Below are 25,359 nucleotides of genomic sequence, written 5' to 3'. Positions count from 1 at the left end.
AAGAGCGCGACGTAACCAGGGACGGTGCCTTAGGGGGGATCCACAATGGCCCAATCGGGACAGAGGGCCAGAGCGGCTGGCTGACTAACCAAGTCAGCTTGTCTTCTGCCGCGCCTGACAGCTGGCTCAAAACCAGGGCCAGGCTGCCAGCTCCAATGCTCTTGTCTATTGCAGCTCGAAATTTTGACGTCAGTTAGGTGCCTCGGCCAAAGAAACTTGGCTTGGTGATTGAGTTCAAATGAAAATGACCTAGACACCGCAGAAGAAAAAGAGAAGATAAAGTGAAAGTTCCAACAGTTCCCCGGTGACACTGAAGTTGCCGACTCCCATTAACCGCGTCAAGACGAAAGAGGACGCCATGAACTTCTGAAAATAAAACATGTTCAAGGACCCCAAAGCCCACCTCAGCCATTGATAAAACAACAGAGCCGAGCTCCATCAGGTATATTATATGTAGAAGACAGGAAAAAACGCCTCCAAGCCCCCCAAAATGAAACAATGTTCCGGCCCAGAAAGGAGAGATATACGCATTACAATGTGAATAATATGTACCAAGAACACACACAAAAGACAATAAGGCCTCCCATTGCGCCACCCTTCCCGGGCTAGATATAACCGTCCATGCTAACCCCCTCTCTTTTACTCGTCGTCCAATATCCTGCTTGCTAACCGCCCAACAATCGGTACTTCGTATCTGGAAACAGAACGAGTGGTTAGTTACGCTTCGCTCGCCTAATCTTCCTAAGCTTTGGGAAGGGCTCTTCGAGAGGACAGAAGCTACCTGTCGAGAGTGTCTGCGTCTCTGTATGCGTTGATGACCAGCCAGCCTATGAGGACGAGGTCGCCAAGGAAGAGGACCCAGCTCAGGAACCTCGACCACGAGAATAGGAGATGGACAACGAACACCGCCGTGAAGAGTAAGCTAGACTGCCATGCGTGAAACCTAAACAAAATTCCGTGTCAAGGACACAGCCGTTAGCCGTCGAGACCCACCAAAATGGCAACGAACATCCCGAGAGAAGGAAGAGACATACCGGACGTAGTCGCTCTTGCGCTCCAGAATCAACAACACGATGGCGCCGAGCGGCGGCAGCGCCAGGTACGCCAGACAGGCCTCGTAGTCGAGGCGCAGGCCCAGGCTCGTGTCGAACTCGGACACCATGCCCTCGCGGGCGCCCAGAGCGTTGAAGTAATCGCCCATTCCGCCGCCGCCGCCGCCGCCGCCGCCTAACCCAATCCCGCCGCCGATCGACGTCCGAATCCCGTCGCCTGACCACGCCCGCTGCGGCTGCGGGTGCTGCAGAGGCGGCGGCGACACCTGTGACGGCCGCTGCTGCTGCTGGAAGCCGGGTGAGAAGGACCTGCGCGCGTCGAACGAGGTGCGCGGCGACGCGGGGCCGTCGTGCTGCACCGGGGATAGCGTGCGCCCGTGCTCCGGGGGAGAGGATTGGTAGGGCGCGAAGTCCATGGCCGGGATCTCTCTCTCGGGTTTTATTGGGGGGTTATTTATTCCTTTGCTGAAGGAGAGGAAAGCGGTTGCACTTGACGCGGCTTTGGAGTTCGAGATTCGCGCCTCGAGAGATGAAGCAGCTGGCTGGCCGCTGTCCTGCGCGAGATGTGGTAAAGGGTTGGTTGCGACTCAACGGATACGGGTCAATGGTGGGGCGAAGCAATAAGGCAAGAATAAGTCGATTGTCAAGCTTGCCGCGCCATATTAGGACGAGGGTGCTAGAAATTTGATGCCAGGAAAACCAAACGACCAAGTCTTTTTTAGTAAGACACGGACGCGGCACAGCAATGGCAGTGTATTATCAGTTGTTGGCTGACGACAGCAGTTGTTCCATTTGGTAGATGATTACGTTGTCAAGCCTCGTAGGTTAGAAATGGATGGTGACGCGCGCGCAAGCCAGTGCTCAAGTATCCCGGGTGCCTGCACTTCAGATGGAGACAGCCGCATGCAAGGGTGTGTCCATTCAGCCGGGGCCCACCATACGCCAAAACGCCCAGTTGGCAGCTCCTGTCATCGCTGGCATGTAAAGCTTTAGGTGTATCATACAGAGTGGAATCGGTAGCACGAAACAGCTGTATTTACCAACCGTCGTAAACATCCAATGCCATGTTATCAGCTTCTATATCTGTCTTTTTACATGGTATTTTTACAAGCTCGGCTATGTCTCGTGAACATTACGTAAGCAGTCCTCCAGAGCATTGAGTCTGGCGAGGCGCGCCCGTCACGACACATGATGATGCCCGTATAATCCGCATTCCGAGATTCGCCGCTCCGATCAGCTCCATTCCTTCTTCTCGCCCTCTGCTGGGGCGTCCGCTGTTGGGGTTCCCGCTGCCGGAGCCTCCTCAGCCGGGCCTTTCTCAGCCTCTTCCAGCACAGACCTCCGGCTCTCCATCGTAAGCCACAGGCTCTTGCCAGCGCCTTCCAAAGCAGCCGTAAGTCCAAGCCCAGCGCTCTGCAGCATGGCAACGAGCTGGGCGCGCAGGCCCTCGAGACCGCCCTCGATGCCGCCAATCCATTTCACCCCGTCAATGTCAAAGACCTTGCCCTCGACTCGTCCACCAATCAGCATCAGCTTCTGCAGGCCACTCTGTGCGATGGGGTCGTAGTAGCCCGGGCTCTTCCTTCTGGTCGGCGCAGGGAACGCCGGGGGGCTTGGGGAGAGAATGCTCAGAGCAGCAGCCAAGTGAGTCGGCGACACGGAGGGGAAGGTGAGAATGCTCACTGGCCCGACCAGTAAGGGCGCGAGCTGGGCGTAGGCCGAAGACTCTGGTATCGGCGTCTCGCCGCTCGTGACGGCCTTGACGGCATCGAATGCCGACTTGGAGAGGTCGTGGTTGTACACGGCCGCCGTCTTGGCGCCCCTCGCGGTTGTTGTTTCCGTCGGGCCAACCGTGGAGGGATCGTAGAACTCGACGAGCTTCAAGGCAACATCGAAGATGCGCGTCCTTATCACGCTGAGGTGGATATTGGAGGCGACGTCGTCTCCATCCCCGGAGGAGACCGGGACCTTGGAGAGGGCGACATTCAGCTCTCGCCGTACTGCTGCCCACTCCACCGCCGTGAGGTTGTTGTGTTGGAAGAGGAGTATCAGCGGCGTCGACCGGAGGAGGGAGGTATAGGTGCGGAGCAGCTGGGCCTTTCTCGTATCCGACGGACGAGCAGTGGGCGGCTTTGTGGGCGGCACGTAGCCATCCGGGAGTCTTAGCAGATTGGGCAAGGCAGCCTGGGAGCTCGCGTGCCGTCTCGCCGGGGTCGACGCTTTGGGTGCAGACGACCATAGGAGAGCGGCGGACCGAAGGGGTATCCTCGAAGGGCTGATAGAGGAGCTAAACCTGCAAGCGGCCGGGCATCGTAGTCTTGGAGGCATCCTGCTGCTTATTCAATACGGTCAGTTGTGCTTTGGCCTAATTGAGAGCTAAGCAGCTGTCGTTGGCGGATAATTACCTGGCTCGAAGACAAATCTCGTTCTTGGGACGGACTGGTCGCAAAGTCGCGAACCCGGCAAGCACCAAAAATTTGGCGCCGCCAAATTCCCAATGGATTGCCTGTCGCATTGGAGCACTGACCACCTACAGAGCTTCGGATGAATCCGCGCTAAAGCTCACCGCCTGTGTTCTGCCGTTTCCGGGACCCCTGTTCACTGTTTGGTTGGAGGCAATGTGTGTGGTGGGGGGGTTCTGTCAGCGATCGCGGGGCGGGCATTGTGAAGACAAAAAGAACACGTTCAAGATGAGTCAAGCCCGGGAATTGCTTGTTTCGCCATTGGTCCAAGAAAGCTGTTGCCGACCAATTGGTATTTCTTGACGAGCCTGCAAGATCAACTACTATTTGAGATTGATTTCTGGTCATTTTGGAGGCAATGGCGAAGCAGCAGGCCACTCTGGCGGCGACGGGAGGCGGCGACTCGTCCAAGGTCGACCTCAAGCCTTTGCTCACTCGGCTCTGGCCCCTGGGCCACCCCAAGCCCGTAACGGCAGACGAGATTGCCGAGGCCATTTCGTATTTCTTCACGAACCAGGTGTCCGAAGTCCAAGCGGGATCTCTGCTCATGTGTCTGCACTTCACCGGCCTCGACCGGCAGGCCGACGTCCTGGCCAGGACTGCGACGACGATGCTCAAGGCCGCCGCCCAGGTGGACGCCTTAGCTCTCCGCTCCGTCGTTGAGAAGCGCGGCAGGAGGGAGGGCGCCTATGACGGTGGGCTAGTAGGTGCTCTTGCAACTTCCTCCTGGGGTCCGTACGCGTGGCCCCCTTCGGCTTCCATCTCAACTAACATGAAATTGCTGTAAGTGTGATATTGTTGGGACTGGAGGCGATTCGCACAACACCTTCAACATCAGCACTACGTCGTCCATCCTCGCCTCGAGTCTGCTGTTGATCTCCAAGCATGGCAACAAGGCCTCGACCTCCAAGTCGGGGTCCGCAGACTTGCTCAACTGCATGCAGCCCCGCGCCCCGCAAATATCGCGGGTCCGGCCAGACACCATCGCCAAGGTCTACTCCGAGACCAACTATGCCTTTCTCTTTGCCCCCATCTTCCACCCGGGCATGAAACATGTAGCTCCCATCCGGAAGCAGCTGCCCTGGCGGACCGTCTTCAACCTCGTCGGCCCGCTCGCAAACCCAGTGGACTTCCCCGACACCAAGGCTAGTAGCGACTCGGCAGCTCCGACGACGTTGTTCGAGGCCCGCATGATTGGCGTGGCGCGCAAGGACTTGGGGCCCGTGTTCGCCAACGCCCTCCAGCTGATTGGAGCACGCAAGGCCATGGTGGTGTGCGGCGACGAGGAGCTCGACGAGATCAGCTGTGCCGGGCCCACGCTCTGCTGGCGACTGAGCCTGGATCCGTCCAGCCCGCAAGGGACGGCCGTAGAGCACTTCCTACTGCATCCCAGCGACTTCGGCCTGCCCGCTCACCCGCTCTCAACTGTCTCGCCGGGGAAGGAGCCCACCGAGAACGCCGCGATTCTTACTCGGATTCTGAACGGCCAGTTGCCCGACGATGACCCCATTCTGCATTTTGTGCTCATAAACACGGCTGCGCTGTTCGTCATATCGGGGATCTGTGAGGCTGACAGTAGCAACATGGGCCACGGCGATGATGGAGCAGTCATCCAAGAGCGTGGGCCTGGAGGAGGTCGCTGGAAGGAGGGAGTCAGGAGAGCGCGATGGGCCATCAAGAGTGGGGAGGCCGCAAGACAATGGGCAAACTTTGTAGATGTCACGAACAGCTTTAGTGACTAATGTGCTGCTCCTTCAATATCACCGGTTCGAGCGTATCATGACTGGAGCTGGTGTGTTAGATGTACTAAATTATATTTCGTCTGCTCCAAAGAGGGACTTCCACAATAAGATTTATCACAAAAGTGGAATGGCTCATACCTATCACCACGTACACATTAAAGTTCAACCCAAGCATTTGCTGCGGTACAGCAAAAAGCCAAATAGTTGAACGGGTACTAAATCATATAGGTCACGATTTAATGTGTCACCAAATCATCTAACTATAGATACATTGTCTTGTGAAGTTATGTCCGCTGATGGTGGACAAGACCATTTGTGGTCCCAATAAGACGAGAGCAGTGTTGGTCCAACGCCGTGAAAATATAAACGCCTACTTTTAGAACCCACATCAACGCTCATTCTGGGCCTACTAAACTATTGTGACGTATCTATGGCCCTATGTGCGGTGACTTATTTTTCTTCCTCCTCTCTAGGTATGGCGACCCCCTCGGCCTCCTCGACCAGCGTGACCGCTAGTGCCCGAGGAGCCACCGCGGTCTGTAGAATCGTCAAGACCCTCGAGCAAGTGCTCTTCGTCATCCTATCGCGATAGCACTGCCTGGACAGTGCCGTCCAAAAGCGGCTTGCCTTCAACACCAAACTCGTTAATCCCAGTTGCCGCTCCGCTGCCCTTCTCCAACCACCGCGCAAGTAAGTCGTTGCTTTCCTTTGGCTTGATCGAATCGTCCCGCGTGCCGACCGTGATGTGCGCTACCTGGTTCGCACACTCCCACTTGGGCTTCGGAGGCTCCGCTGTGTTACTGTTGATGTTGGCATCCTCCGGGCTCGGGACAAGGCGAACTACAATGGCCATGACGCGGTCATCGAAGACGACACGCTCCAAGAGGACCTCCATTTTGCCAAGTTTGCCATTCACTGCAGCGGCACCTTCCACTTCATGGCAGCGCTTGTACCGGTCCCACAACTCCGGGTGCTCCTTCGAGCTTGTGCGGTGCAGAAGCGTCACATGGAACTTTGGCTGTATGCGTCGCGTGCCCTGGAGAAGTTTGAAGAAGCGTGTCTGCTCGGGGCTGTTAGTAGCGAAGGTCTTTTCCAGAGCGTCCAAGACGTCCTTGGCTGGAACATCGACCGATATGTACTCGAGCGGCTTCTTCTTCTTTGGCTGCTGCTGAACGGGCTGCTGGTTCTTGTTCCGAGGAGTCCGGTCTGGAATGTTGTGGCGCAGGACGGGTTTATATCCTTCGAGAGCGGCCTTGATCGCCTCATCCAACTCTTCAGCAGGAGGAACCGTGGTCAAGAAGTTTGGGTAGAGGCGATGCAGCTCTTTGACGACGGTTTCCAGATTTTCCCTGCTTCCCGCCGCTGGGTCCAGGTCAATAACTGCATCAAAGCCAGCGTCGGGCTCCCTCGACGTGTCGCAAGGCTCAAAGCGTTGGATGAAGCCCTCCATGATACCCACCACTTTGTTCATGTCAGAGGCGGCCTGGATAGTCTGGTGGTTGTCACCGCGCTCAAGGACCCGTTCCTTGGTGACACGACGAATTTTGTCCATGTTTTTGTGGACAAAGTGAAGTGCAACGAGCTTTGCAGACGCGTGCTGCACCTTGACATCCGTAATCAGCTGCTTCCGCTCGTGCTTTTGGGCATTGTTTCGGTCGGCATACGCCGCAGGCAACTCTTCAAGCTCGTCCAAGACAGCCTTTGTGAAACGTGGAGGCCGCTTTGGGCCGGTTATGTTGTCGTTCTGAATGTGACCCCAGCCAAAAAGGTGGGTAAGCGCAACGCCAATTGTTGTCTTTCCGCATCCAATAGTAGCAATCGGGACAAGAATGATGTCGCGTTTTATCTCGGTGCTAGCGCCGCTACCGAAAAGCTCTTCGAAATTTGCGGCATCGGCTCCCTGCAGGTTCTTAAATGCAAGGAAGTCGTTGCGGAGGGCTATGATCCCATGGTTCTGGTTGTACATCTTGGCTAGATTCCGATCCGCAGCCAGCCGTTTCCGAGCATACAGCAGGTATTCTTCCGTTATTTTGGCATGCTTCTTGTACCTTGGTGGCTTGCCTGCAATGAGGGCCTTTGTGCACTCTCGCCATTGTCGGTACATCAAGTACGGCTCTTCAAACTTGTACTTGAAGAACCAGTCCTGGTATACGTTCGTAGCCGGATTTTGTGTCCTCTTGCAACGAATGACAAATCCTTCAACGTCCCGGCCGTCGTGTGCTCCGCTCTCCGCAACGGCCTCGAGGAGAGCCTTGACCTCGTTGATATCGTCGATAACAATCAAGCCGGTCTTGATGAAACCCCAGTCGTCGGCGAACTTCTGAACAAGAGCAGAAGGATAGGTCATGAACTCGGGGATGTTGATGTTGATGCCATGCAAGTACAGACCGGCCTTTTCGGGGGTGTAGGCTAGAATGTGCTCCTCAAACGAGTCGTCGCAAAGTTCCGCGACGGCGGTCGCGTTGCGCTTCCTCAGTTCCCGTGCCAGGTCTTGCTTTGTCTTTCCGATGCGCTGCAGCTGTCTCTCTAACCGTAGCTCGCCAGCGCTGGCGTGGCTCTTTTCGACGTCACCCCGTTCTCCAGTTGAGTGCTTGCTGCAGACGAGGAGAGTGTCGTCCTCGAGGCCACTGACGAATATGATGCAGCCATTCTCCTTCAAGGTTAACTCGTAAGGGCCTTTAGTGTGTGTTTCGATATTTGCCCATTTTGTCTCGTAGACCTCGTCCACGTTGAAGAACTTGTCGTACCCGCGAGTCACAATCTCAGGCACACCGTGCTTAGTTCTCGTGGTGAACAGACCACGGGCATATGTGGGAAGATCTCGCTTCTTGTAGTCCCAGTCCTGGAAGCGCCAAGAGTCGACTTGAATCCCATCCGGGGAGCCCGCCACATCGTATCTGGCCTTCTTTATACTGACCCCGCCCTTCTTCTTCTTGCTGTTGTCATCGAGGACGCGGACGAGAGCAGCAACCTCTTGGACATCTTGGCTGACATAGGGAACCTCAATGCCGGGAGCATCCTTGGCAAAATCCGTCGACGCCGTGTACTTGAGCAAAAGCTCGTTCTCCATATTGGGGGTTTGAGGCGCGTTTTCACCAGTTTGGGCGTTCTCCATGATGGCCCTAGTATCCGTAGATGTGTGAAGCGTACAAGTGGTGTGAAGACAGCGAGCCCAAGGGTGTGGTCGCGATTGCAGGCCAGTCCGAGGTGTCGCAGGAGACGCTGCTTTGAGAGTCTTGGTGTGTTGAAGCGGGGAGAAAACTGAGATTCCCAGGTTCCCTGGTCGGTATTTAAAGAATCTTTGTCTTTGGATGGAATGCGTTTTCCGTTTAACCAGACACCACATTTGAGGACAATGGAATCGCAGGCAACCTAAGGCAGGCACTTTGTGCCAAGCAAGCTGGCAGACTTTTGTGGGGCCAGGGGCAGCCGCCGAGATGAGTCAACTACCTACGCTGGTCTGCACAGCAGGCTCAAGCGACGAACAACTTTACCAAATTATGCCTGCAGTGTGCATGTTGAGGACTTGAGCCGGGGTGTTAAACGTCCTCAATCGCTCGCCGAACAGTCACATATGTATGATCCTGGTTGGGTTGAACGGATGAAGTAAGACGAGGCTGACATGGGCACATGGAGGGGCCTCTGTGAACTAACAATTGCACCGCCTCGAGTCTTCATCCACGGCAGAAATTGAAGAGGTTCGACCAATAAAGTTGCACCAGGTTCCTTAAATATAGCTGTTTTTCTTTTTATCACAGCATATGACGGCGTTTAGGCTGCGATAATTTTGAGGTGCCTTCCAAGCCCACACCTAGCAGGTCAAGTACTCGGTACGGTGTTAACCTCAGCACAATGACGGGACTCGGAAGCCCTAAGTATGTGCCAGCAAGGTGCATACCTACCCCGCGATTTTTCATACCCCTCACTGGAAGTGCCCCGCCAAAATTTTGTCACAGGCTTTTCCTCCAACCCTCGGCATTGGCCTTTTTGCGACAACATAACTCGTTGCCAGACCAAAAGGTGCTTGTTCTTACTTAATTGGAGCTTAGCAACTGTTCTTGATAACTCCAAAATGTCGCAAAACCCCTATCTTCTTGCGGCCGACAACCCTCAAGCGCTCGTCACGTTACTTCAAGAAAACCCTTCGCTTGCCTCGGGCCAAGACGAACACGGCTACTCTCTCGTACATGCAGCTACAAGCTACAGCCACCTCGACCTTATACGAAGCCTGGTTCGCGATTTCAACGTCCCAGTTGACCTTAGAGACGAGGATGGCGAGACGGCGCTTTTTGTTGCAGAAAGCGTCGATGCGGCTCGCATCTTGGTCGAGGAGTTAGGGCTCAACGCGGGGCTAAAAAACGACGAAGGCGTGACGGCGAGAGAAAAGATCGAGGCCGAAGGGGAGTGGCCAGAGTTGGCCCAATACCTGTCTGGGGTTGGCGCCGAGTCCGCAAAGCCCAATGGCAGCACAAATGGCGACTCGTCTTCGGGCATGGAACTCCCACCTGCCCCCGACGGACTAAAGATTACTGTTGGCACCATGAACGAGGCGGAGACAGGGGAGCAGCAGCCTGACCCGGAATTCCGCAGAAGAATAGAGGAGCTTGCCGCGAGGACAGACCTCGAGACACCTGAAGGCCAGGCCGACTTGCGCCGGCTGGTCGAAGATGCCATCACTAGAGAAGGACTGAGCGAGGAGAGAAGTGTTCGGACAAGACAGGAATAGCATTTCTGAAGGCCAAACCTTCATTCATGAGCCTTGACCTCCCACATAATATACTCCCCTGGCGACCCCGGTGGCCGAAGAATGGTACACTCGGAATTGTCCCCAGCCATGCCCTTCGAAAAGGTTGTCGTGCTAAAGGAGAACCACGTCTTGGAAGGGAGAGCAGATATGACGTCGACGAGAATCTCTCGGGCCCATGATGGCGAAAGGAAACCTTGCCAACTGATTTTGCAGATTTTGGAGCCCTGCTCACCGGGCCCCGGAACTTGGTATCGACATAGATATGGATCGACCTGGTCTCCAAGCTGGATTCTGGGGCTTTGAAGCCGTGCGAGAGATAGCCACTCATAGATTTCGGTAGCGAAGCTCTCGAAGTCCTCTCTGGGCCCCAGTATTGTGGAATCAAGCTTGGGGCTGAGAGGGGGTATGATGACAGAAACGTCTCGCATAACTCTTGGGTTGCACGTATACCCAGAAGGAAAGTGTTGAGACAGGGGATCTGGGTCAGGAGCTAGGATGGTGTCAGTAAAATGTAAACTGTCAAGGTGCAAGCGGAAGTGTACTTGTAGAGGCCATATCGCAGAATAGCCACACGGTTGAAGCGTTGAGAGCGTTCTTGCTTGCATAAACAAGCCTGTCGAACCCTTTATGGCCCCGGGACATGGAAGGGTTTGTCAAGTCAAGCTGCACAACTGAGAACTGTTAACACAGGTTCTTTTACACTCTGAATTGCACGAATCGACTCACTCCAGCGGGGCTTTAAACCACGTCTCCCTTTGACTCCGTGAGGCTTCCCAACCAAGCCAGCTCGCTCATATGCTTCCTTGTCCAGGAACATGGTTAAGATCCCTAGATGGCTGGTCAGCCAACGAGAACTGAACGGTGCATTGAGGCAAAGCCGTACCAGTCCGGAGCGAGAATACATTGTCGATGCCTCGCTGCCCTTCGGAAAGCATGAGTATGTCTCCTAATTTTGAGTTAGTGAAACGTGAAACACTTAAAACAACTTAAGGTCTGCTAACCTTTCTTGATGTACTCGACAAAAAACTCGCTAGTGAGAATGTCGTGGAGGGACATGACAACGCGCTTGAACTCGGGCGCTCGTCTTCCCTCGACCAGCTTTGCGTGGATGGCATCGTAAGCCTCCTGAGGCACGATGAGGTCGGCCTGGAAGTGGTGTAAGTAAGCGACAAATGCGGTCTAGTGGGCGAATTCATGCCGAATAAATAGTCGTGGGAGAATACCAAGCCCGTCTGAACCGGGGGGAGTGGGTGAGTGTGGGACGGAGGTATCGAGTTTGCTTTTGAACGCACCCTATTGACAAAATCCTGGCTTGTAAGTGTCGACCAAGGTTTGCTCTTGGACGGAGACTGGTTCGGGTCCAAGTGGCTCATGACTCCATGCGTGGCGAAGCATTTTGAAGCCTGATAGAGGGACGGAGTCGGAAGTGACAGCATATTTTCCCTTGTTGTCTGTCTTGTTTGCAAGATCTTTCGTGCGCGGGCAAGTGCGCAATGTTTGTGTTTGTCGACACTAGTTCTTGTTTCTTGGTTATGGTTACAGGGGCGTGGGCAAGTGCAAACAAAATCTCTCTCAGGGCCTACGAGCATCTAAAAGGGTTATATACACGCCAGGCGTGGGTATAGACACCTTTTAGGCCTTGATGGCACGTGATATGAACACAGTGGGTCAGTGTCAGCCGGTTGCTATGTTCACCCCACTGGTAGACCTAGATCAGGCCTGTCGCGGATTTTAAAGGTCCTCCCTCCACTGGGTCAGACTCTGAAACTTTCTCAAAAACTACTAAAACCAACCTGAGCTATCTCGAGAATCTTTGGTAAGCGACGATGGGTCTTACGAAAAAAGTTGCAACCCAAACAATAAGAGCTGCGAACCGTGTATCAAGGTAGTAAAGCTGCAAACTACCGCCGAAAGACAGAAAAAAAAGAAGAAAAAAGGATGGAGTGTCTCATTCGATTCTCCCAGTCCCACGAGACGTTTCGCCTACCCGAGATCCAGGCCCTTGCCGTAGTCGAGGGCATTGAGCTGAAGGTTGTCTCTTATAGTGTTGAAGTAAGTTTCTAGCACTATGGGTGGATGAACATTGCCCACAAGACATCGAGACTCTTGCTGCCTCCATACCCCTCCCCCCCTCTCTCCTCTCGGCTTCCACCCCCTTGCATGCGGAATTCTGGCCTCTTAACACACTTTTTACCGCAGTCGCCATTCTGCGTCGTCCGTCTTCCCTCTGAAGATGCAGCAAGACGCCTCGTCCGGCGGTCCGTCCTGGTACAATCGATCCATGAGGTCTGGGGGTCAGGGACGACGCTCGATGCCGTGCACGCCACCGTAGTCGAGCAGACGGCGCACCTGTGGGGGCGGTACATGACGTGTTCTTTCAAGTTCACTATCGACTCGTACCAGCGGTCTCGCTCCAACGAGGACAAGGTGCGCATCATCAACTCGTTCGCCTACCTGGGCTTCGCCGGCCCCATCAAGATGCGGAACCCCGACCAGGAGTTCACCCTGTTCGAGGACTGGCCCTTCAACTCGACGCCGCTGGGCCTTGCCGACCCAAAGTCGTACTACCTGGGCCGCTACCTGGCCACAGGCGCGCGAGATCTGCCCCAGAAGCTCGACCTCAAGAAGCGCCGCTACATCAGCACCACGTCCATGGACGCCGAGCTGGCCCTGGTCACGGCCAACATCGCCCTGGCCGCGCCGGGCAAGCTCATGTACGACCCCTTTGTGGGCACCGGCAGCTTTCCCATCGCCTGCGCCCAGTTCGGCGCCCTGGCCTTTGGCAGCGACATCGACGGGCGGAGCATCCGGGGCGACGAGAAGAAGAAGACGCTCCACGGCAACTTTGAGCAGTACGGCCTGCTCAGCGAGCTCGGCGGCGTCTTCACCGCTGACCTGACCAACTCGCCGATCCGCAAGATGCCTCTGGGCACCAGCGGTGACGGCGTGCGCGGGCGCCTGTTCGACGGCATCATCTGCGACCCCCCCTACGGCGTGCGAGAAGGCCTGCGGGTGCTCGGGGTCCGCGACCCCGAGAAGTCCCCGTGGGTCATCCCCAAGGGTATCGAGATGTACAAGTAAGCAAGCCGTGTTTTTGTGTCTCGGAATCGCCAGGATAAGGAACACACCAACAACACAGACCCCTACATCACATAAAAATATCCTGTGGTATGGTTGCACTGACTTGCAAACCACCTCCTCAGGCAACCCGACTTCATCCCGCCCAAGAAGCCGTACGGCTTTCTCGCCATGCTCGACGACATCTTGCAGTTTTCCGCTCAGACGCTTGTCGACAACGGGCGGCTGTCGTTCTGGATACCCACCGCGAACGACGAAGACCAGGAGATCGAGGTACCGACGCACCCTTATCTCGAGATTGTTGCTGTTTGCACTCAAGTTTTTAGCAAATGTGAGGGTTTTCCTGCTTCTCTCCCCGGCCCTATTAAATCGTTGCTTTACGGCTTCCATACTACCCCTATTCTACACCTTCCGTAGCTAAAAACCGACACACAGGGTCTCGGCGGCTCATCACATACCGCCGCATCCCCGACGCCGAGGTCGACCAAGAAGCCATGAAGGCGAGAGTTGAGAACACAACGTTCCTGGGCCGGACCGCTGACGAGCTGAACCCCTTTCGCCGGGCTTATTTCACCGGGTTTGAGGCTTAACATTGATCAACTCCTACTTAGATACCCCATTTCTTTTTATATTAAAAAAGCATGGTACAACGAAAGTATGCATTCAGTAACCCCCCCGCCTGTCCCCCCTGAGATGTTGCCCCTATCCCTTCCCATTCCCCCTCCCATTTCCACGGTTCTGTACTCCGATGAACAATTCTGTTAAACTGGCATCGTCCCCGCCCTGTTATTAGGCTCACGATTCTGACAACCATTCCTCACTCCTTCCACCCAGTTCGCTGTTCCTGCCAGTAGCCCACCCCGCTAATAAAGCCAAAAGTCGTTGAAAATAAACGGCATGCATATAGGTTCCGAGAGAGGAAGGAGGTAGCAATTGATATCAACCCAGACTTTGCGAGAGGACGGAGAAGAAGAAAAAGAAGAAAGAAATACCCACAACCCGATCTCAATGCACAGCTAATAATATGCCGTACGGGGTATGCTCCTTGCAATCATCTCTTCTTACAAGGACTCATCTCATGTTTCCCTTTCTCGTCCCGAGTCGTTTCGTCCTTCCATCCGATTTTTTGTGGAGTTTTTATTTCATCCCAAGCACAACGGAATGAATTACCTGAACTCCATGGCGCCAAAACATCCCTTGTCTTCGACATGCTTCAAATCGAGTTGTTGAAACCTAAGGGAAAGATCAGCGTTAACCCACGTGTTTCTGCAAGGCCGAACGGCAGCGCAGGTTTGTCTGTACTCACTTCTCGCTCTTGCTGTGGAAATAGATGCCGCTAACTTCGCCGCGCACCTGGTTGAAACAGATGTAGTAGAACCCTTCGAAGCTCGCCCCGTTGATGGTCCGAACCCGATGGTCCGGGACAAGGAAGTGCTCCTTCCATCGCATGAAAATATTCTCGCGCTGCGCGATATCTCTTATCAAGACATGGCCGGTCTTGCGTGCCTGTCTTGAATATTGCTTGAATGGTACGAACTTGCCCCAGTGGTTCAAGTCGATCTTGTCTGTCGCCCCCCATGACGGATGCTGGGTGATGAAGCCGTACTTGGTCCCGATTATCTCACCCTCGAAGTAAGTCGTCAGTGTTGGGTGGTCGTCTGTCAGACCTGTCCGTGCGGGAATTCGCAGTTAGCATTTGCCGCCGGAGGGGACCCATGCGAGAGTCATGAGATGTGTAACGAACCTTGAATCCTCAAATAACCGCACAGGAACGACTCGCACAAATCCACGTGCTTGATTTCAACCTGGACGTCATAGCGCTGCCTCTCCGACTGCTGCGTCCCCTCGAACCGGCTCCCCGGCCGTAGAAATGAGGACGGCGACGTAGCTATCGCCCGCATTTGTGAGTACTCAGAACCCATGCCTACAAGGCCGCTATCCTCGACCCATCTTGTCGCATTCCCCAGCATCTCTTCCTGTGGCGAAAGGCGATCGGCGCGTGTCTTCTGTTTTCTTCTGCTTGGTGTATCGTTGGAGGTTGTTGTTATTGTTGTAGTTGCTGCTGCTGCTGCCCTAGGCGCCGCACCAGTCCTGCTCCCCCCAGGATAGTACCCCAACACTGCGCGAGCCACACTCGGCCCATACTCGTTGCCGTTATAGGACATTTCCTCGTCCGTCTCGGACTGCTTGTGCCCCTCTTCTGTGCCCACCTGGGTTGCCCCGGGGCTGCTCTCCTCTGGCTCGTGGGTCATATCAACATCGCGACTACCGTCGGGTAGGAGGCTCGGGCCAGGCGATATGGTGGCTGATCGCGACAGCGACAGGGCTGTGTCATCGTCCATGCTAAGGCTCACCTGTATTCCGGCGTCTACGGAATACGGGGGCGGCGGGCGCGGATGCCAGCTCGACGGCGACGGGGGTGACGTCGTCTCGGTCTCGAGCTGGTCTTGCAGTAGTAGGGACGGCGATTGAAGAGGGGCTCCCTGCTGCTCATCGGGATCAGGACATGATGAGAAGGGAAATGAGCGCAGCGATTGGGAATCCGGCGCGTTGGACGAGGGCGTGGGCATGGTCACCCTCGTTTCGATGTGCCCGGCCCTCGGCGCGACGGGGCGTTAAGATGGGAGACGGTCGAAGAAGGGTGGAGTCGATGGCTGGGGGAGGGCGCGGCTCTCTCCTCCTTGATCCCGGCGCGTTGGAGTATGGATACTGAATGACAATGCAGCGAGAAACACAAAAGTTGAATAGTCGCTGGAATTGGAATCTGGTCGTCGGCTTGCGAATCGCGTCGACGTGGAGAGCTGTAAGAAGGCGCACACCCTTTCGGCTACCGGTTATCGCGACTGGCGCAACCGACAAAAGCCTTGTGCAACCGTTGAACTAGGGGTTGCTGGGTGGGTAATGTAATGGTCCGATGGTCTCGTGGCCGGGCACCGGTGTGGATCATCAACCCAGCGCCATGAATTGAAATTCGCGGGGAAAAAAAGCACGGGCACTCGTCGATTCCGTGGGGGTTCACTTGAGATGTTATCGAGAAGTCTCGGCGTCGGGGGAAAGTTGTGCGTTAGAGTGAGCCTGCCCTGCTGTGTGGATGGCTGGAGCAGACGCAGAAGCTGAACAATAACACCTCGTAAGGTGAGGGCCGCTTGGACGAATCCGAGTCTGGAAGGTTTCTGGCGGTGATCGCTGATTTGCTGAGCTGGGCGCTGATGTGCATGGGCCAGCTGTCGGATGGGCTGTCAAGTGTCAGCCCGCTTGCGTGGAGGGCTTGAGACCGACCACCGAACTCTGTTCAACCAACAACTTTAAGTCCATACCTTATGTGCCAGTCAACCTCGCATGAGCTAGTTGCCTTGCGCGCAACCTGCTCACACTCTCTGACCAACGAAAGAGATGATTTGTCTAGGCTACGCGTGCATGTTATGCAGTTCGCACAAGTCAAGGTCAACACTAGAACTCTGTGCATGGCTTCGCTGGCGGCGACATTTGATGGGCAGCGAGTAGACGCATTGTATTCAGCTTTGCGGACACAGCGTACCGACTTGTTTCCCAAACCTGCAGCCAACAGAGGTGTTCACGAATGATTGGTCTCTAAGTACAGGTCCAACGCTAAAAATGCGCTCTTGAGATGCACGAAGCTGGCCTGGTCCAGAGAATGAGCAAGTCGTCAGGTTGGTGTCTCCCGGCATGCGGTCGGATTTTGTTACTCAGGGAGTTCTGCCTCCCGTGATTTACTTACATGCAGGTCGTAAGATATCGGCCGGTTGTCAGGCTCAAAACCCAGTACCCTAGCCATGTACCGGATCCTGTCAGCCTATCCCCGGATTAGATAGGCCGCCCGAGATGGCCTCCCGAGACGGCCTCCCGGAATGGCCGCCTCTCGGAAGGCCGCCTCGCCCCCTACAATATCATAACTTACAGCCTCTAAGCCGGCCCCATATCCCCAAGCCAGGACTCCCATCAAGGGTATCACAATATTCGTAAACGGCGCATACATGATCAAATGGGCTTGATCTTGAAGTGAAGGGCAATGAGACTAAAGACAAGGGCCTTCAGGTCCTGCACGAGATAGTAGAAAACTCGCAAGCCCTCGGGGTCCGCAGATTCCGTCACATCATTGATTGAGCCGATTTTAGCTGTCTGTAAATTGTCAGCCAGTGTAAAACAACGGCACCCACCTGGGCCCAAGTCGAACTTGCCTCGAAAGAGATGTGGTCGTTTCCCAGCCGGATTTCAAGCTCTTGCTTTCCGTCCTTGTTCTTGGTGGGCCACTTCCCATCATCTTCCCTGTCCGTTCATTAGACTTGGTCCTTTAACAGAGCTCGGGTAGGCAGAAATACTTCATGATCTCGCTTTGCTTGATGATTCGCTTGATCTCGTCGACGACTAGCGAGCTGACATACACTAGGGCAAATAGTCAGCCAGTATATAGCAGGCCGAGCAGGGTGCTTCTCGTACTCTCTTTCCGGATCAGGCTGTCATTTCGATAGTTAGAGTTGTTCGCATAGCGGGCAGTCGCACTACGACCATCGCCAACGACGCGGAAATCAAACTCTGCCGGGCGCGGAACACGGTCAGCAAAGGCTGTCGAGTGGAACAGAGCTTCGGTGTGAGATCGAGGACAGCGACAAACCTAGGAATTCGTGACCAAAGCGACCCGAATGGCCGGAGCTAATCTCAAGTCAGCTTCTGGGAAGGGGGAATATGGAAAGATTTGGTTGTACATACTAGTAGCGCAAGTAGAATGACTCGTTTGAGGCGGACATGGCTGGCGTCGCGAGTTGACTGGAAGCATCTAACGAGACGCGATTATGGAGGTTCTTGTCGGGATCCGTAGTCAGACACGGTCTGCCCTAAAACGCGCCTGTGCGATGCGATAGAGTGAATGGCGGGGCAGAGCCGGCAGAGCCCCACTAAAGCTTTGGCACCGTTCTGGTCCGCACTCGACTAGCGGCGGGGACAAATATTAGTGCACGTGACACGACACAGGCCGCTTCGTGCCAGCTGGCGAAGAGCTGTGGCAGGCCAGAATGTCACTTCTGGAATCTGAATTGACCGACAGATCCCCAAGGTGGCTCGTTTGGCTTCCAAAAGAGGTGATCGCACCACGCTGTCCAGCGCGCGCTCCCCACTCCGACATATCCTCTGAACCTGCAGGAGCCTCCTGAAGCCGATTGAGCCCGCCGACCCCGACCCAACCCAGAGGCAACTTTGGCACAGGGTCCAGCATCAGCGTTAAGGAGCTCGAATTCGTCCGCCCCTGATAATTGCAGTATTCCGCCGTGCACACAAAACCCCAAGGTGCACCACCATCACGACGACGACGACTACATTTTGGCCTGTCCCTGCCACCCACCGCCGCCATGTCGTTCCTCGAAAATGCCTACAGCCTGGTCAAGGACAGTGCTGACGGCACGCCGACCGTGTCTGAGCTGAAGACGCAGCTCGAGAAGGGTACCGACGAGTCCAAGGTCGAGACCATGAAGCGCATCCTGACCATCGTGCTGAACGGCGATCCGCTGCCCCAATTGCTCATGCACATCATCCGCTTCGTCATGCCCTCAAAATCCAAGCAGCTCAAAAAGCTGCTCTACTTCTACTACGAGGTTTGCCCCAAGCTGGACGCGCAAGGGAAGCTGAAGCAGGAGTTCATCCTAGTATGGTATGGCGCCCCCTTTTGATATCTCACGCGCCAGCTCCCTGCTGACCCTCTCCCGCAGTAACGGCATTCGGAACGACCTGCAGCACCCGAACGAGTTCATTCGAGGCAACACTTTGCGTTTCCTCTGCAAACTTCGTGAGCCCGAGCTTCTTGAGCCTCTCCTGTCATCCGCGAGGTCTTGCCTCGAGCACCGCCACGCCTATGTGCGAAAGAACGCCGTCTTTGCCGTCGCTTCCATATTCCAGCACTCGCCGTCCATGATTCCGGATGCAGCAGACCTAATTGCTACGTTCCTGGAAGGGGAAAATGATCCTACGTGCAAAAGGAACGGTTTCGCCGCACTGGCAAGCATCAACCACGACAAAGCTTTGGCATACCTGAGCACAATCTTTGATGGCATCCCGAATGCAGAGGAGCTCATGCAGCTCGCTGAACTTGAATTTATTAGGAAGGATGCCGTCCAGAACTCGCAAAACAAGGCGCGCTACTTACGCCTCATTTTCGATTTGCTGGATGCGAATACATCTACAGTGGTGTATGAAGCAGCGTCGTCCCTAACGTCCCTGACCAACAACCCAGTAGCTGTCAAAGCGGCTGCGGCTAAGTTTATCGAGCTTGCGATCAAGGAGGCAGACAACAACGTGAAGCTGATTGTCTTAGACCGCGTGGACCAGCTCCGGAAGAGGAACGAGGGAATCCTAGATGACCTGACCATGGAGGTTCTGCGTGTCCTTTCGAGCCCCGATATTGACGTACGGAAAAAGGCGCTCGAAATTGCCCTCGAAATGGTATCGAGCAAAAACGTTGAGGAAGTTGTTCTTCTCTTGAAGAAGGAGCTGTCCAAGACGGTTGACCAGGAGTACGAAAAGAACAACGAATACCGCCAACTGCTCATCCACTCTATCCATCAATGCGCCGTCAAGTTCTCAGAAGTTGCTGCCAGCGTCGTTGAGTTGTTAATGGATTTCATTGCCGACTTTAACAACACATCTGCTGTTGATGTGATCAACTTCGTCAAAGAGGTTGTCGAGAAGTTCCCCAAGCTCCGCCCAGCCATTGTTCGAAGACTAGTAGATACTCTCAGCGAAGTTCGGGCGGGCAAGGTGTACCGGGGCATCCTCTGGATTGTCGGCGAGTACTCGCTTGATGAAAAGGATATCCGCGAGGCGTGGAAGAGGATCCGGGCAAGTCTGGGCGAGATTCCAATCCTTGCATCCGAGCAGCGACTGCTGGATAATATGGATGGCGACGACGAACATAAGGAGAAGGAGCAAGTGAATGGCCATTCTAAAACGACTCCAGCGGGCTCCCGGAGAGTTCTCGCTGACGGCACTTATGCGACCGAAACCGCCCTCACCAGCCAGTCAGGCGCAGCGGCCAAGCTAGAAGCCGTAAAAGCTTCGCAAAAGCCCCCCCTCAGACAACTTATCCTGGACGGGGACTACTATCTCGCCACTGTCCTCTCAGCAACCCTCACGAAGCTTGTCATGCGCCACTCCGAGATTTCAAAAGACGCCGCTCGAACAAATGCTCTCCGAGCCGAAGCCATGCTTATTATGATTTCCATTATCCGGGTTGGCCAGTCCCAGTTTGTCAAAGCACCTATTGACGAGGACTCTGTGGACCGCATTATGAGCTGCGTACGCTCCCTTGCCGAGTTCAACACACATAACGAGCTTGAGACTGTCTATCTCGAGGACACAAGGAAGGCTTTCCGGGCAATGGTGCAAGTGGAAGAGAAGAAGCGCGAAGCCAAGGAGGCCTATGAGAAAGCCAAGACTGCTGTGCAGGTCGATGACGTGGTTTCTATACGTCAACTTTCCAAGAAGAACGCTTCGGATGGCAATGATACCATTGAGCTCGATCTCGAGCGTGCCACTGGCGGCGATAGCGGTGCGGCCGAAGACTTATCCGGAAAGCTGAGCCGAGTCGTCCAACTTACCGGCTTCTCTGACCCTGTCTATGCCGAGGCATATGTAAAGGTTCACCAATTCGACATTGTGCTCGATGTGCTGTTGGTCAACCAGACAACCGAAACGCTGCAGAACCTGACGGTAGAATTCGCTACTCTAGGAGATCTCAAGGTTGTCGAGCGGCCAACAAGCCAGAACATCGGACCACACGACTTCCACAACGTCCAGTGCACCATCAAGGTGTCGTCCACGGACACTGGTGTCATTTTTGGAAACGTCGTTTACGAGGGCGCGCACTCGACTGACACAAATGTCGTCATTCTGAACGACCTGCACGTCGATATCATGGACTACATCCAGCCTGCCACGTGCACAGAGACGCAGTTCCGGACAATGTGGACCGAGTTTGAGTGGGAAAACAAGGTCAACATCAACAGCAAGGCCAAGACCCTCCGCGAGTTCCTAGATCAGCTGATGGCCTGCACCAACATGAACTGCCTCACGCCTGAAGCAAGTCTCAAGGGTGACTGCCAGTTCCTAAGCGCAAATCTGTATGCCAGAAGTGTGTTTGGTAAGTCATGTCCCCCCTTCTGACCGTCGTCCATCCCCTCCCGAGTAGCTCGTGTTTACTGACTTTCTGCGAATGCATTAGGCGAGGATGCTTTGGCAAATTTGAGCATTGAGAAGGAAGGCGATGACGGGCCCATCACCGGCTTTGTGAGGATACGCAGCAGATCCCAAGGGTTGGCCCTGAGCCTGGGGTCGCTCAAGGGGTTGAACAAGATCGGGTCGTCTGCTTAAATGCAAGGGTGGAGTGGCGGAAATAAATGTGCAAAGCAAGCGGTAGAAAAACTGAGTTGTGTTGTCCAACCTTTTGAGTCATGTTCGTTTTCGAAGCAGGCAAGCATATAGGCAGGCAGGTCCAAGTGAGCCAAAAGAGAGGAGACATGTTTTAAGTTCGGCCTTAGATATAATCACTGCGACAAAAAAGATGCCCTGTCTCGGGCGGTGAGGTGTGTGCAGGAAGTTAAAGAGTCGGAGAAACTAGGCACCCCTAAAAGAAGAAAAAGATAATTCTTGATGTCAGGGTCAACAAAAGGGGTTCTTTTTCAAACCCAATTTCCACTTGTGAGCTGGTGAGAAAGTAAGAAATGGAAGGAAGTTGTTGGAATAGCGACATTAGTGACCGTGCCCTGGAAGGGAGGCGGCACAAGTCCCGTGCTGGCGCACGTGGACCTGCGCACACCACAAAACCCGGCCCACTGTAGATTTATTTAAAAAGGGAATGAATCAAGACAACTTACAACCCCACCGGTAGTACTACCACTCCTTTGACCTGCAGGCAGTTCTGCGTGGTTAAAATACCACGAACAGAAGTCGTCATGAGGGTGGTGGTTAGCCTATAAATAGCCGGTTTCTTCACGAGGTCGGTTTATTGCGCACAGGCAGATAAAAATAAAGAAAACCGTAAATGTCATTCAATTTTTTTGGGAGAGAAAGATCATCCGACGAACTGGGTATTATTTCCGGTATTCTATGCTGTGCGCGTGTTGTGTTCCTCCTGCCAACCCATCCTGGCTGGCCTTGGTGAACGTTTCGCTTGTTGATTAATTAAAAAAAAAGGATACTGACCAGAGCAGATGTTCTTTGAGTGCCGCACCAGTCAGTCAGGTAAACTGACCGCCGGTCCATCTCTCTGCAGCACGATTAAAAACTAAGTTGCTGTGCCATCCGCCCTTTCCCGGCGCTATGCGGCCTCTCTCTCCTTTCTCGACAAAGAGGCCCATAGCAGCCCATGACAACTCGCGAAGGGCAACTGAAATGACGACCCCTGCCGAAACTCCGACCAAAACAAACCAGTGACATAACGACATAAGATTAAACGTGGTAAGAATGTGAAAAGCAAAAGAAAAGGTGAGAAGTATTCGTGTAGATGGAGCGTTGAGGAAAACAAGTCGATCAGGAGAGAGTATAGGCCGTAGGAGAGTGAGTTTGTCGAGTCCAAGGGGGTGGTATGCGTGTTTAGAGCAAGCCCTGAGAACCTGAGCGATTCGTAAAGGGTAGGCCTGTAGTGGAGATGAAGAGTTTGGTATCTGGTGGTCGCACGTTGCCGGAACGCAGGGATGAAAAAGGACAATCTCCGCCGCTGTTGGCGTGAGAGAACCGTCGTTGAAGCTGGATAGAGGTGCTTTGCAGCAACTGGGAGACAAGTATCCCCGTCGAAAGGCGTGGTGGCACGAAATAGCCTTGAGCTGCAGAAATACAATCGTGTCAAGGTCTTCTGTCTTTGAAGCAGAGAGGATTGGATGTTGAGTTGTTGAGCCCTAGGAATTTGAGTCCCAATGGTAATAGATAAAAGGCTGGCTGCGTATGGGATGAAGGCCAGTTGCCAAACCTAGCTCATTGGAGGCGTTGAACAAAAGGTGTTACACCCGGAGGATGACAGCAGTGGGTATGAGACGACCCCATTGTCTGCTGGTGATTGACGGCGCTCCTACCTATTGAACACCAAGGCGTTCACTACATGCCCTTGTTTCCAGCCCTGGACAAGCAAGGGGGAATTCTCTTTCAAGATCTTGCCCATGTAGGCGACGCGGATCTTCTTGGTGGCAGGGAGCTGTGGAAATAGAACGCGGTCAGCCAAAAGCTCGGATCTGGCGAACTTGGGTCCGATTCGCGCAGAAGAAGCAAACGAAGTGAGAGAACAAAAGAATGAGACCAAAATAGCACAGAGAGGCCGCAGAAGGGATATTTACCTGAGCTTCTTCGGCAACATATCTCGCAATGCTCCTTACAGTCTCGGCGCTCCCGACTGAAATACTGATGTCTCGAGACCCGTCACTCAGCCTGGCTCGGATCGTGATCTGGTCACGTATGTCGGCGACACCTTTGCCTTTTTCCTCCCTCCGGCGCTCGGCTTTGTCCTCGCCGTCCAGTTCTTCCTGGGCAGTTTCGTCGCCCGCTGTCAGGTCGGGCTTAACATCCTCGAGGCCGTCACCGCCGGTCGAAGCGGGCGGCTCGACCAAGTTTGACGGGTCGGACACGACATGCTCCGGGAGCGAGTAGTAGCAGCCCAGGGCGTCATAGGCCCCTTGCGCCAGGTCCCCGGTGGGGAGGGTGATGTCGGCTGCATTAATGATACTCTGGGCCGTAGCAAGAGCCACGGCTGGGTCCTCTTCGCTGGGGCCTTCGTCGTCGCCCTCGAGCTCGGCCAGGCCGTTCGCGGCAGCGGCATCAGCCTCCCAGAGAACTTCGAGGGCGGAGCGAAGGGCTTGCCAGATTTCCTGGCGGCCTGCGACCCTCGTCTCGAAGAAGTCGGCCCTCTCGCGTGCCAGCGCGGCACGGGTCCACATGCGATTGCGGCTGCTCCATTCATGACGCCTCAACGGCTTGTTGATATGCTGGGCTAACGGTTGGCTCTGTCCTCGACGTCGGCGCGAGCCTGGGCCGGGGGAAAGGGGGGGCTCGTCATTGGTGGCCTGGGTGCTTGACGCAGGCGCCGTTTGGGAAGCATCGTTGATTGCCCGCGACGAGCCAGAGGCGCCGACACCACCCGGGTAGGGAGAGTTTGGGCCCGAGGGACTAGAGATGCAGCAACCCTGTGGTGATGTATGGACGCCGTTAGCAGCTTCCCACGACACTGGATGGGAAGAAGGTAGAAAACGTCGGAACTAGGCCTGGACATCGAGTATCGAGTAGCGAGCTAGACGAGGCGAGCAGCCAGAGCTAGCTAGCCACATCGCGAACTAGTGAAGAGACGAGGCAAAACGAGACGAAACCCGGAAGTTGAAGTCGCAATCGCAATCGCAATCGCATTCGCATTCGCAATTGCAATCGCACAACCGACGAAGAAAGACAAAATACCGAGGGGATGACGCCATCACAGATACATACCATCTCGTTTTCGAGCCGTCAGGGTGCCGGTGCCGACCACCTCCCGAACAAGCTCTCCTATCGGCACGCTCGATCGCGCGCCTGCTGCCGAGCAGCTCCTGTGGCAGCCGCCTGAATAACTAGTGCATTGCGGCAGCCAACCGAGGGCCCTTTTTTTCGCGCGGCAAAACGGGTGCCAGCAAAAGACAAAAAAGACAAAAAACACACACAACACACACCTCACCGGTCCGCGGGGGGCTGTGGGCTGTGGGCTGTTTTGTCGTGGGTTTTATTCTTTCGGGAATAAAAGAGAAAGTTGGTGGGTGGTGGTTTCGTTTTCTGGCATGAGGACGACGACACCTCCTGTCACCTCTCAGCCTTCCCAATCCAGCCAGCCACCGCTCGGTGACCCCCTAAACCCAGGGAGGGTTGGCGCTGAAGGGAGCGGGGAGCGAGCTACCTAGTCACAGTACTGCACATACATCACCTTACCTACCGTGGTTTAGTGGGCCGACCCAAGTGCGGAGAAAATGCTGTGTTACACCTGAGGCTGTCATCGAGATGCTTTTGGACCACCGATAAGATGCGATAAGCTGTCTGTCTCGTACATGTAGGTCCCCTAGAAGTCAAACTACGGTAGGCAAAGAGATGATCGCAACGACGCAAGCTCCAGGTTTCCTCTTCCACCGGATTAGGCCGTCCACTCCAGGGCCCTCTTTGCTCGGGCCTTAGAGGGCCCGGGCTTGTTCTGCTTTGGGTCTATGTTTGCTGATCGCCCCGGAAATACAAAGCGGCCTTGGTAAAAGGAACAAACTTGTCTGTAATCCTAT

The 25,359-nt window shown here is 54.7% G+C and overlaps 11 protein-coding genes across 11 annotated transcripts; 4 read left to right on the top strand and 7 right to left on the bottom strand.

The window, feature by feature from the left end:
* Positions 1 to 539: 539 nt before the first annotated feature.
* B0T26DRAFT_199875 (uncharacterized protein) lies at positions 540 to 1,876 on the bottom strand. Its single transcript, XM_060433736.1, has 3 exons — positions 1,035 to 1,876; positions 782 to 943; positions 540 to 694 (listed from the first exon to the last, which is right to left on the bottom strand). The coding sequence occupies exons 1-3, from the start codon at positions 1,466 to 1,468 to the stop codon at positions 640 to 642; spliced, it is 651 nt and encodes a 216-aa protein (XP_060297969.1). The 5' UTR covers positions 1,469 to 1,876; the 3' UTR covers positions 540 to 639.
* Positions 1,877 to 2,285: 409 nt separating this feature from the next.
* On the bottom strand, positions 2,286 to 3,380 carry B0T26DRAFT_642557 (uncharacterized protein; the record flags this gene model as incomplete). Its single annotated transcript, XM_060437453.1, has 1 exon — positions 2,286 to 3,380. One exon carries the CDS (start codon positions 3,378 to 3,380, stop codon positions 2,286 to 2,288), a length of 1,095 nt encoding a protein of 364 aa, XP_060297968.1.
* Positions 3,381 to 3,710: 330 nt separating this feature from the next.
* Positions 3,711 to 5,434, top strand: B0T26DRAFT_850366 (glycosyl transferase). Its single transcript, XM_060447636.1, has 2 exons — positions 3,711 to 4,217; positions 4,303 to 5,434. Exons 1-2 carry the CDS (start codon positions 3,873 to 3,875, stop codon positions 5,254 to 5,256), a joined length of 1,299 nt encoding a protein of 432 aa, XP_060297967.1. The 5' UTR covers positions 3,711 to 3,872; the 3' UTR covers positions 5,257 to 5,434.
* Positions 5,435 to 5,836: 402 nt separating this feature from the next.
* Positions 5,837 to 8,326, bottom strand: B0T26DRAFT_739361 (fungal tRNA ligase phosphodiesterase domain-containing protein; the record flags this gene model as incomplete). The annotated part of the gene is made up of 1 exon (XM_060443703.1): positions 5,837 to 8,326. One exon carries the CDS (start codon positions 8,324 to 8,326, stop codon positions 5,837 to 5,839), a length of 2,490 nt encoding a protein of 829 aa, XP_060297966.1.
* Positions 8,327 to 9,328: 1,002 nt separating this feature from the next.
* B0T26DRAFT_642480 (uncharacterized protein) lies at positions 9,329 to 9,982 on the top strand (the record flags this gene model as incomplete). Its single annotated transcript, XM_060437444.1, has 1 exon — positions 9,329 to 9,982. One exon carries the CDS (start codon positions 9,329 to 9,331, stop codon positions 9,980 to 9,982), a length of 654 nt encoding a protein of 217 aa, XP_060297965.1.
* A 20-nt stretch (positions 9,983 to 10,002) lies between these two features.
* Positions 10,003 to 11,439, bottom strand: B0T26DRAFT_739359 (ribonuclease P 40kDa subunit-domain-containing protein; the record flags this gene model as incomplete). Its single annotated transcript, XM_060443702.1, has 6 exons — positions 10,003 to 10,493; positions 10,546 to 10,674; positions 10,730 to 10,831; positions 10,887 to 10,949; positions 11,005 to 11,149; positions 11,296 to 11,439. 6 exons carry the CDS (start codon positions 11,437 to 11,439, stop codon positions 10,003 to 10,005), a joined length of 1,074 nt encoding a protein of 357 aa, XP_060297964.1.
* A 502-nt stretch (positions 11,440 to 11,941) lies between these two features.
* B0T26DRAFT_673795 (S-adenosyl-L-methionine-dependent methyltransferase) lies at positions 11,942 to 13,671 on the top strand (the record flags this gene model as incomplete). The annotated part of the gene is made up of 4 exons (XM_060439640.1): positions 11,942 to 12,055; positions 12,203 to 13,080; positions 13,207 to 13,412; positions 13,517 to 13,671. 4 exons carry the CDS (start codon positions 11,942 to 11,944, stop codon positions 13,669 to 13,671), a joined length of 1,353 nt encoding a protein of 450 aa, XP_060297963.1.
* A 576-nt stretch (positions 13,672 to 14,247) lies between these two features.
* On the bottom strand, positions 14,248 to 15,246 carry B0T26DRAFT_642051 (vacuolar import and degradation protein-domain-containing protein; the record flags this gene model as incomplete). The annotated part of the gene is made up of 3 exons (XM_060437405.1): positions 14,248 to 14,314; positions 14,388 to 14,748; positions 14,826 to 15,246. 3 exons carry the CDS (start codon positions 15,244 to 15,246, stop codon positions 14,248 to 14,250), a joined length of 849 nt encoding a protein of 282 aa, XP_060297962.1.
* Positions 15,247 to 16,872: 1,626 nt separating this feature from the next.
* On the bottom strand, positions 16,873 to 17,946 carry B0T26DRAFT_199710 (Mago nashi protein). Its single transcript, XM_060433735.1, has 6 exons — positions 17,810 to 17,946; positions 17,715 to 17,752; positions 17,540 to 17,635; positions 17,422 to 17,485; positions 17,277 to 17,368; positions 16,873 to 17,217 (listed from the first exon to the last, which is right to left on the bottom strand). Exons 1-6 carry the CDS (start codon positions 17,845 to 17,847, stop codon positions 17,081 to 17,083), a joined length of 465 nt encoding a protein of 154 aa, XP_060297961.1. The 5' UTR covers positions 17,848 to 17,946; the 3' UTR covers positions 16,873 to 17,080.
* Positions 17,947 to 18,444: 498 nt separating this feature from the next.
* Positions 18,445 to 21,457, top strand: B0T26DRAFT_739355 (putative coatomer complex beta chain; the record flags this gene model as incomplete). The annotated part of the gene is made up of 3 exons (XM_060443701.1): positions 18,445 to 18,743; positions 18,802 to 21,227; positions 21,309 to 21,457. 3 exons carry the CDS (start codon positions 18,445 to 18,447, stop codon positions 21,455 to 21,457), a joined length of 2,874 nt encoding a protein of 957 aa, XP_060297960.1.
* A 1,271-nt stretch (positions 21,458 to 22,728) lies between these two features.
* Positions 22,729 to 24,873, bottom strand: B0T26DRAFT_199604 (uncharacterized protein). Its single transcript, XM_060433734.1, has 4 exons — positions 24,551 to 24,873; positions 23,413 to 24,255; positions 23,155 to 23,273; positions 22,729 to 23,051 (listed from the first exon to the last, which is right to left on the bottom strand). Exons 1-4 carry the CDS (start codon positions 24,551 to 24,553, stop codon positions 22,928 to 22,930), a joined length of 1,089 nt encoding a protein of 362 aa, XP_060297959.1. The 5' UTR covers positions 24,554 to 24,873; the 3' UTR covers positions 22,729 to 22,927.
* Between the last annotated feature and the right edge of the window lie 486 nt (positions 24,874 to 25,359).

This window comes from Lasiosphaeria miniovina (assembly GCF_030549165.1).
Source record: "Lasiosphaeria miniovina strain SMH2392-1A chromosome Unknown B0T26scaffold_3, whole genome shotgun sequence".
Taxonomy (NCBI): Eukaryota; Fungi; Ascomycota; class Sordariomycetes; order Sordariales; family Lasiosphaeriaceae; genus Lasiosphaeria; species Lasiosphaeria miniovina.
Note: the sequence above shows the minus strand (reverse complement) of the source record. Positions and strands in the feature narration are given on the sequence as shown.